Genomic DNA, 10,140 nt, shown 5'->3' on the forward strand with positions numbered 1-10,140 from the left:
TAATTATTTCTTTTTTTGTGGTTTTCCCATAAACCTTTTTTTGCCTTATTATGTAACTGCTTCGAGGTTGTAATAGTAATTAGGGTTTAATTTTGCTGCTCTACTTTCTGTATGATTAACTGCGTGGTTAGTAATCTTAGGGAGTGCAAGCCTTGAATTAACATAGCTCACTAATTATAAGATAATATATTTGAATCAACCACGTGATTGTGCACCCACACACCTTTAAGGGTAACCCCTCTTGTTTCCTATTGCCTTGTTATTTGTTGCCTTATTTATTACAGAATAGTCAAGTCCCTCGGATACGAGGATGCCTCAGCAAATGTTGCCCTCAGTTCATTCTCATCACTAAAGATCATAAGTCCCTTCGATGTTGCCTTCGGTTATATGATCTTGTCCCTCGAGGTTGCCTATGATATGATGATTATAGTCCCTTTCGATTGCTGAGGTGTCCTCATTGGTTGCCTAAAATGACCATTTTATCCTTCCCTTAGACTACCTGCCCTCTTTATGGCAGGGTCGGTCTTATGGCGAAGGATAACTTCGATGACCCTTCAACCTCCAATTAAAGGACTTCCTACCCTCTTATGGTATGGATAGCCCTGAAAGGCTAAAAGAACCTTTTTTATTTTAAGGGTAATTACCTCCTAATTGCTTGCTCTAGTTTAAATCTATTTTACCCTTTTATCAAAAACCTTCAAGAAAGGCTACGCTTATTTACAAGCTAAAGTCCTTATTCAAATGCTTTTTTTTCTATACATTTCTAAACTTTTGAAAACAAGTGAGCTAAGCAATTATGAGCCCATGGTAAACCATGGATACAAAGGGTGCCTTAAACCTTCCCTTTGTATAAATTACCCCCCAAACTCAATCTTTTTAAAAGGTCTTTTTCTGTTCTTTTATCCTTTCTATTAAATTGGATAAAATAAAAGTCGGTGGCGACTCTTGCTTACCGCGACATTTCTTTAAAGTCAGTTCACCTTATTACAGCTATCCTTAGGATTATATATGTCGCACGTCTGCATTGCATATAAGGAGTCACCATATATGCAAAAAAAAGGAGTCTCTTACATACGCATGCATCTGCATTTTCATGCACTCATACATTTACATTTGCATTCATACCTTCGCCTGCATCCATGCTTATCGTGCTAGCCGATTTCCCGAAACTCACGAAGAAGACCAGAAAGGATCATAAACTATGGAGAAAGGAGGATAAATTATTGGGAATGAGCTTAGTCCTACAAAGGAAAAAAATATATCTTTCACCATGCCAGCCACATGTTTAGGCCTCTTCGTAACAGGATTGTAAACATAACAAAGGTTATCATCAAGCAAGAATTAGTTCAACAAAGAAGTTCCCCCATAGATACACTCAAGAGGTATCTAGTCACAAAGGGGTTCATCTTAGAACATAGCAAGGCTTACAAAGACGCTCTGCGATAACTTGGGGGGAAAGGGTCAGTCCAACTGGGGAAATACCCTGAACAAAGATGCATATTTACAATGGAGGGAAAGCGACATATGTTAACTCCCCACCAAGGGGAAAAAGGGTCATAAGTTTTCTTTATCAATTTACAAACTCTGAAGGTTGCGAACAGTGTGATACTATCCTTAGAAAAAGCAAAAGAGGTTCAGTCAAAGGAAACTCATGAAGTTCCGAACGACAAAAACCCACCGCTAACAATTTATTCCCGACAGGTTTGACGTGCCCAAGGAGAATTTGAGGTTACTCTTTACTTCTAAAAGTCTAGGAACTAAGGAGTAAAACAAGGTCAACGGATTTACAAAGGAGATTGTCCCTAGGATCAATAGGTTTTGTCATGCTCAGAATTTCAACCCTTACGATCATTAAGTGTTACTCAGGATAAAAGTTGTACCTTCGGATTAACAATTCTAATGGGAAAAGCATGCAGGTTTTGGAGTCAATTCATTCGCTCACTACTACGACTTTCCACTCGCACACTTCTATTCTATTTTCAATTTCAAATTTAGGATTATTAACAAACATAAGGGAGAATGACGAATACAAATAACTAAATCTCGCTAAACGTATGCTTTCAAGGTAAGACTGAGCCGACGATGTACAGGCATTGTTTCAATTCCTAAACAGCGGAGATATAAGGATGTTAATCCCTCGTCACCCCCTCGAGCCAGGAGTTAGAGTTTGTTTCTACTTTTCAAATAAACCTTGATTTCAACCAGGGGCAGGGTAGATTTCGATTAATTCAATGGTGTATTTTGGTTGTCAAGAGAATCAGTCAATACAAGCAAGGATTCAAGCAAAGGGTCAAGCAAAGGTTCAAGCAAAGGTTCAAGCATAAGGGTCTAGCAAAGGTTGAAGCAAAGGTTCAATCATAAAGATCAAGCAAAGGTTTAAGCACATCTTCTTCCTCGCATTCATTCATAAAAAACGAGGAAGCAATGAAAACAATATTTACAGCACCTTCTTCCTCAATACATCATCGAGGACATATCAAATTCGAAGCTTACAAATCAAAGTCAATATGGCAGTCACAACATTAAATATCCAAGGATCAATATTTCAAAAGGAGCATTAAAAAAGAGGGACGAAAACGCCCGCTAAGCCAAAATGGAAAATTCCATGAAAGAAAACAAAATGACTTAGGCAAAAATTAGGGCATCCCGATGGATCAAATTCAAAGGAATTGGCTCATGCAAAAATAAGGGATAGAAAAAAAATAGAGGCAAAATACAAAGGATAATCTTGTGACTTCTAAATCATCGAAGCTTCCCATCAATGCTTGGATCTCTACAACATTTTTTTGTCAGTGCTTGGATCTCTACTAAGGCTTCTGCTCAACATCAAAACTAAAACGATTCTCTTACATACAAAGCACATTCATTGGATTAGGAGAATCTTTAGGATTGGGAGAACATCTAGGAGAAAGGGGTGGGAAATAAATTTTGAGCCTTAAATCCGTTGTTTCTTAAAACCATGAACCAAGCCAAGTTACAACACTCAAAAGTCCTAATTGAGGCAAGGTTAACTACGTAAGCATATTAAGCAGGATTTTGTTATACTGACTCCTAGGGTTGTTAAAACTTTTCCTAACCACTACGGTTCTTCAGACATTCATCTTCAATCATCCAGTCCTAATTCATAACGGACTTCGATTTCAAATTTTGCATAGGCATCGCATTGGAGTTATTTCTCAAAGGGTACAATGTCATCTACGAATATACACTTAGCATCAACGGGATCTCGAAATTAGTTAATCAAGGGCGATCACTTCTAATAAAGACTCTTGAATGGGGAAACCACGTCCAAAGGGTTCTCCTAAACAGGGGCAAAATTTAAAGGATTTCAGGGGCATACAATCAAGGATCCTATTAACTAGTGGAATTCATCCTAAGGTTCAATCAACTTGGGTCACATCTCGAAGCAATAATAATCAGGGGCATGTCAAACAGTGGAAGAATTTAAACCAAAAGGATAGAACACTATGGATAACCCTCCATATCCTGGAGATCAAGGGCATACCCAACAATGTAAATGCTTAAGCATATGTATCAGATTTGCACGAAAAGGTTATTTCTCGGGGTACTTCCTTCATGACTCGGAGATCAGGGGCATCTTTTTCCACAAAAAAAAAAAACTAAACATTGGGGCAGTGGATATCAAATCCATAAGGCAAACAAATCAAAAGGTTAAAGGTGTGGAGAACCTCGAAAGGCTAAAGGCGTGGAGAACCTCAAAAGGTTAAAGGTGTGGAGAATAATTCAAATGGTTAAAAGGTGTGGAGAACCTCAAAAGGTTAAAGGTGTGGAGAACAATTCAAAAGGTTAAAAGGATAAAGAACTTCAAAAGGGCTAAAGGTGGAGAATTCTCGAAAGGGTTAAAGGTGTGGATAATTTCAAGAGGTTAAAGGTGCAAAGAATTGCAAAAGATTAAAAGGTGGAGAATTCTCAAAAAGGTTAAAGGTGTGGAGACACTACGCCAAACAAGAGAAAAGATAGCGCTTTTTTTGTCTTTAGGCAGCGCTTTAAAGCACTATCTATTTCCCCGCTGCCGTAGGTAAAGGCAGCGCTTTTTTTCACCCTAAAAGCGCTGCTAAAGGCCACCTTTAGGCAGCACTTTTACCTATAAAGCGCTGTTAAAGGCACACTTTAGACAGCGCTTTTATGCTAAAAGCGCTGCTAATTGCCCACTTTAGACAGCGCTTTTCTGAAACATTTTTTTAGAAAAAGCCTCTTAAAAGCGCTGCTAAAGGCCACCTTTAGGCAACGCTGTTCCTAAAAGCGCTGTTAAAAGGCCCAATTCAGCCAGCGCTTTTTTCTTGAAAGCGCTGTTAAAGGCCCCATTTAGGCAGCGCTTTTCTGAAACATTTTTTTAGAAAAAGCCTCTTAAAAGCGCTGCTAAAGGCCACCTTTAGGCAACGCTGTTCCTAAAAGCGCTGTTAAAAGGCCCAATTCAGCCAGCGCTTTTTTCTTAAAAGCGCTGTTAAAGGCCCCATTTAGGCAGCGCTTTTCTGAACAAAATTTTTAAAGATCTTTTAGGCAGCGTTTTTCTTTTAAAGCGCTGTCTAATGTCCACGAAATTTTTAGATTCATCTATTTAAAAAAGGCTTGCCCCAGGTTTTCACCAGATTTTGCACCTGTATATACCATTACAAATTTCACATATAAACAACAAAAAAACTCTATTTTTTAGAGCTAACATGCTAAGAATATATATATAGGAATAAACTTTGTATTTTTTATATGCTAAGATGTTAATAATATATTGATAAACAACAAAATTACATCAAATTCAATGAAAACAATTGCATCATCCAAAACATTGTTATTTTTTACACAAATCAAAAGGATGCTAAATAACTACTTTTTCTTCTTGCCAACAACTGTAACCTTTTTACCCTTCAATATCCTGCAATTGCATCAAACCATTACAATCACAAAACAGAATAACAGAAAACCAAAAATAAAATAATATAAAGGTAAAAAACATTCTACATTAGTGTACATAAAACCATTCTACATTTGCCACAAATGTATTTCAAACGGCCTACATATCACTAAATAATCTATGTAGATAAATCAAATATTGCAACATATCATGCACTTGGCTATACTCAAAATTATCATCAATTATAGTAAGATTTCAATATACCTATACAACTTTCAACTCAATCATGAATTGACACCATTCCTCCTTAAGTTCATCCAACTTAGATCTTGAGTAAGTAGCACACTTGAAGTCATCAAAGTACTACAAAATAATATAACATGGTATGTTTAAGTTAAAACTATTTAATTATATGAGAAATATGTGTTAAATATTAAAATAAATCTTAAGTTAGAAATCCATACCTTAGACGGAATCTCTATTTGATTCGAAAGAAGAATTTCTTTCATAAACTGCAACATGTAAAAACCGCAATCTACTTCATTACGCTGCCCAGGACATTACACATGGAAAGAAAATATGGATAAGGTTTAAGTTTTATCACGTATCAATCACTATTTATATAATCAAAATTGTGATAATTAATTAATATACCTCCACTTGGATCCATGTGATGTTGTTGGCTTTACTCTTTGGTACTTGACTTCCTCTTTGTGCTCGAAAAACTTGTATAACGCTAATAAAACATAAACGCATAATTTAAAACAATTCTCATAAATAAATAAATATACACACGAATATTTAGAACAATCTCACTTACGTATCAATCAACTTCTTCATAGCTTCGTATATTTCAAAGCACTCAACAAAATAAACAAAAATTTACATACAAGGTCCTATAGTCATACAATACAACCTTATTTTAGATGTTTTACTGATATATTTATTTTCTTATTTATATTTAAACAAATTTGTTTACAAATAAATATAGTATAATTTGCTATAGGTACTAAGATTGACTGGATTAACATTAAAGGCATACGATGGTTGGTTGATTCTAGTGGTGGTAAGGGTGATACAAGATTCTAAATCCATACTCTTTAATATGTTCTGTTTCATTTTTATGTAGACTCTTTTTCGGATGCGAACTATTATAATTAATTTTGCAATTCTTAGATTTAAACATGTCATTTCACTACTATATGATGACCATCCAGGGGGAGTAGTTTTACCTAGGTGAAGTTACACATTCAGGTGAATGCATGTTTAGTTTCCTCATTAACACATTTATATATATATATATATATATATATATATATATATATATAATTTCATATACTTTTAATTTTCTATTTATATATATAAATGTATGATATCCAACTTTTGGCTTTCTTATGGTACCATTACAAGTTATAGCTGGTACCATTACATTAGTACATAAGATCGATAAGCCTTTGCAAAGTTGACACATTGACATTGATCCTAACTAAGACAGTGTTAGTTTGATTGAGAAGTATGAGAACAATTTGGCAATCATGCTAGAGAAGGTCCTTGCTATTTGGTGTACATGACAGACAAACAGACACAGTCTAACTAAACAAGGGTACACATTAGCCAGCTCAATTGCTTTGGCATGAGTGCCTAATTAGGAGACAAGTGTGATTAATTTAGTGAAGTTTTTGTATATAATTTAGTGAAGTTTTTGTATATAATTAATTTAGTGAAGTTTTTGCATGATATACCTAAAAAGGACATACTACTCTTTTGCCACAATGATATATAACCGTTGCTCGCTCGAGAAACAAGCGACTTACTTAAGCTAAAGAATTACTCACAATATCATATACAGAAATTGTGAGAAACTAAAAACAAATTGTTAACTAATTACATCTTTAATACTGTGTTTCGAAATTCCACAATGATGAGACTTGAGTGTCAAACATCTCCATGTCAAACCAGTTAGTGGCATAATCTGTGATGGAAGGAGAAGGAGAACGTAAAGGCTCATTTGCAATACTCATGAGCAAATCATGCATATCGTCGAATTCCGTTGGAACTTGTTCTATGACCACTCCATCACCAACACCAACCTGACACTGGTTGTTGTCCTCAACAGAAACTAACTCAGCAGCTTCCATTGCAGCTTTCCTTATCTCGTCTCCATCATTGGATTCCGGCAACCTCAACCGCCATGCGGAATCAGCAAAATTAAGACAAGCTGATTTCCCCTTAAGAACGAGTGCAGCAACATCATGTGCACGTGCGGCCATTTCTGGCGTGGGATATGTTCCAAGCCAAATCCTTGAGTTGTTGCATTTGTTACGGTTAGGAACTCGCATCTCACAAACCCACTTGTTATTGTTCCTCTTTCGTACTCCTCGGTACACTGGGTGTCTTGTCTCCTTGAATACTCTTCTACCTGTTCGCTTCTTTGGTCTCTCAGATGCCAAAAACGTTTCTGAATTATTATGGTTTGAGGAACTTGTTTCTGACGAAGAAGAAGTATCAGAGTGCTGGTGTGTGCCGTAGTTCAACTCGGTAAACGATGATTCAAAAATATTCATCAGAAAATTTTAAGTTGCTTATGTGATTGAACTGAGCTAAGTGAGGAAGTGAGTGTCTGTGGAGAGTTTATTCAAATATAGCTTATTGGTGAGTTGGCAAAGAAAAGGACCACGTATGTGACACGAACACGGGCAGGCTACTATGAAGTAAAACAAGTTTTTTTTCACTTTTGTGGGACAAAATATGATGATAACGACAAAGGTTGATTTGGAAGGTTCCATATCACTCCTTTTTTCATATATATTGTTTGACACTTTGACTTGGCTGTCTCTTACTACTATCCATCCAGGTTTAAAACTTCAGACAAGGTTTAAAACGTGCTTTACCGTTTTTACGTAAGTATTTTTTACTTTTTCATAAGATCTTTCTCAAAATATAATATTGCATTAATTATTTTTTCTGTAAATGCTTAAGCGACCGAACTAGATAAGATTATGGAATTTAGATGTTAACACGGTGAGACAAAGCATAAACCAACAGAAAGCTCTGGTACCATAAAATCAATAAACTACATTTGAATGTGCTGATGGTACCAGCTATAACTTGTAATGGTACCGGCAAATCTACCTAATCCATGAATTTTGGGTTAATAAAATCTACCTATTATTAAATTCTTTAGTCATCATTCGCAGATATATCTTATAACAAGTTATCAAGTTTTGCAGATATATTTTTTAATTTCAGGTTTGTCCTGCATTCCATAAATAATTAACATACATTTTTGCTGGATCTAATAGTATGGTGTAATTGAATGTAATATTTCCTTAGTGAACATATTAAATACCATTCTAACTATGAGTTTTAATAGAAAACTTACAAGCAGACTGGCCTTAGATATATGACTCAGCACCTATTCAGTCCAAACCAATGTGTATTCGATCGAGCTAGCGTCTGTTGGAATTCTGTAATAAAAAGGAAAAACATTCAAATTTCAAGTCATGCAATCCACCAACTTGCACAACAGAGAAGAACCTGCACCAAGCTTACACTTCAAGCTTCAATCTTAAGTCTTTCCATGTTTCAGGCAGCTTCACCTCCAATTCCGAGCAACCATCGCCACCGAGAAAGCTATAAACCTATACATTTATTAACGAATCAGATTCGGTCCATATTAAAACCATCACATTCAAGTTCGAAACAAGTCACATAAATATTGAATCCTTTGAAGTTTATTCTTAAATCAGATACCAACTATACAAAGTCTTGTTAATAAATGTCATAAAATTCTGACCAATGTAGAAAACCAAATAGAACTGAATGAAAAGGCCCATTAATCCCTTATATGAAGCTTCAAATTTAAAGTAATCAACTCTATGCAGCATAATGCTGAGTGATGACCACTATTTCAGTGACATCAGCTCATATTAAACATCCACTTTTCCTAAGATATAGCTTGATACATTCATTAAACCATGTACAAGAGGTTCGATAGGTGCACAAAGGCACTGTGCGCCCTTGATACAATTGCTTTCGACCAATCCAGAATATGAACATATTAGTACACAGTCCCCACTCATGAGACAACCGAACTTATAAAACCATTTATAAAACATACTCATACAAATAGAATACCTAAATCATATATAAAAAACATACAATACATACATTCATATTTCATTCAAAATCAATTCAAAAGCCATTCGAAGCGAAGTTGACATGAAACCAAGTCTCATTAACAGTTTTGTAACCAAATTGTTTTCAAACTTAACCTCCAACTTAATGTCTAACAATGATTAACTGCTAACAAATTTCAAAAACAGAATTTTTTAGTCCTAACTAACTCTTAAACAACTCCAACTAACTAAGATACTAACAGTTTTGAAACACTAGCAGTTAAGCCAGGTACCAGGCCAAATTCAAGATACAAACCTGCGACAAATTTGCTCATTCACATTAAAAACTTAAGGCAAACTTAGTAGAACCATACCATATCCAAAATAATGACATTCATTCATCATACGAGACACGGTGTACTGTTACAGGAATTTTGTTCAGAAGCTGTCGCATACAAACAACAGAAAAAGAAATAGAATCGAAACAATTCAACACCCCTAACAAGTTTTAACATACAGCCCTGTACAGAACCAACATCAAAAACATGGTTCATTTAACACTTCAACACAAATTCAGAGAAAGCGATTGAAGGGATTTTCGTATTGAAATTCTATAAACAATGCCAGAGTAAATTCATACCTCTAATGCCGAAGAAGAATGATATAAACCCAGATGAAAGCGATTTCGTTTTACAGAAGAAGAAAATCGCAAATTTGGCTTAAATTAGGGTTTTTCGAATTTGCTGAAGGGATTTTCGTGAGAGAAGAAAAATGAAATTCGCAACTGTGGGTTCAATTAGGATTCTTCGAATTCAGAAGGTTTGTTCGTGGATTGAGAGAGTTTGTTCGTGGATTCAGTAGATTTTTGGTTTGGGAAAAGAAGAAGAACGAGTGGGTTTTCTGTTTGAGAGAATAGAAAGACCGATGATAGGGTTTTTATTTTGTGAGAATCTATTTTTTAATTTTAATTTTAATCTGCCTAAGGCAGCGCTTTTCAGAAAGCGCTATCTGATGTAGTCATTTACCAGCGCTTTATAAAAAGCGCTTTCTGAGGCAACACTTTTAGCAGCGTTTTTCAGAAGCGCTGTCTCAGGTAGGCCTTTCAGCAGCGCTTTTCTTCATTTTCGTATACAGTTTCCGTGTTTTATTTTT

General features: G+C 35.5%; 1 protein-coding gene and 1 long non-coding RNA gene across 2 annotated transcripts; both read right to left on the minus strand.

Annotated features, from left to right (window-relative positions):
* Nucleotides 1-4,772: 4,772 nt before the first annotated feature.
* Nucleotides 4,773-9,891, minus strand: LOC131636266 (uncharacterized). The gene is made up of 6 exons (XR_009294004.1): nt 9,629-9,891; nt 8,423-8,511; nt 8,253-8,337; nt 5,525-5,606; nt 5,135-5,233; nt 4,773-4,891 (listed from the first exon to the last, which is right to left on the minus strand). It is a non-coding gene; the product is annotated as an uncharacterized LOC131636266 (long non-coding RNA).
* On the minus strand, nt 6,747-7,559 carry LOC131636265 (dehydration-responsive element-binding protein 1E-like). The gene has a single exon (XM_058906897.1). It carries the CDS (start codon nt 7,432-7,434, stop codon nt 6,763-6,765), a length of 672 nt encoding a protein of 223 aa, XP_058762880.1. The 5' UTR covers nt 7,435-7,559; the 3' UTR covers nt 6,747-6,762.
* Nucleotides 9,892-10,140: the final 249 nt, after the last annotated feature.

Source organism: Vicia villosa, unplaced genomic scaffold (genome assembly GCF_029867415.1).
Source record: "Vicia villosa cultivar HV-30 ecotype Madison, WI unplaced genomic scaffold, Vvil1.0 ctg.001682F_1_1, whole genome shotgun sequence".
Lineage (NCBI taxonomy): Eukaryota > Viridiplantae > Streptophyta > Magnoliopsida > Fabales > Fabaceae > Vicia > Vicia villosa.

What these genes read in the sequence shown, in the direction of transcription:
- LOC131636265 (XM_058906897.1), bottom strand. Translation starts at nt 7,434, where the DNA reads ATGAATATTTTTGAATCATCGTTTACCGAGTTGAACTACGGCACACAC.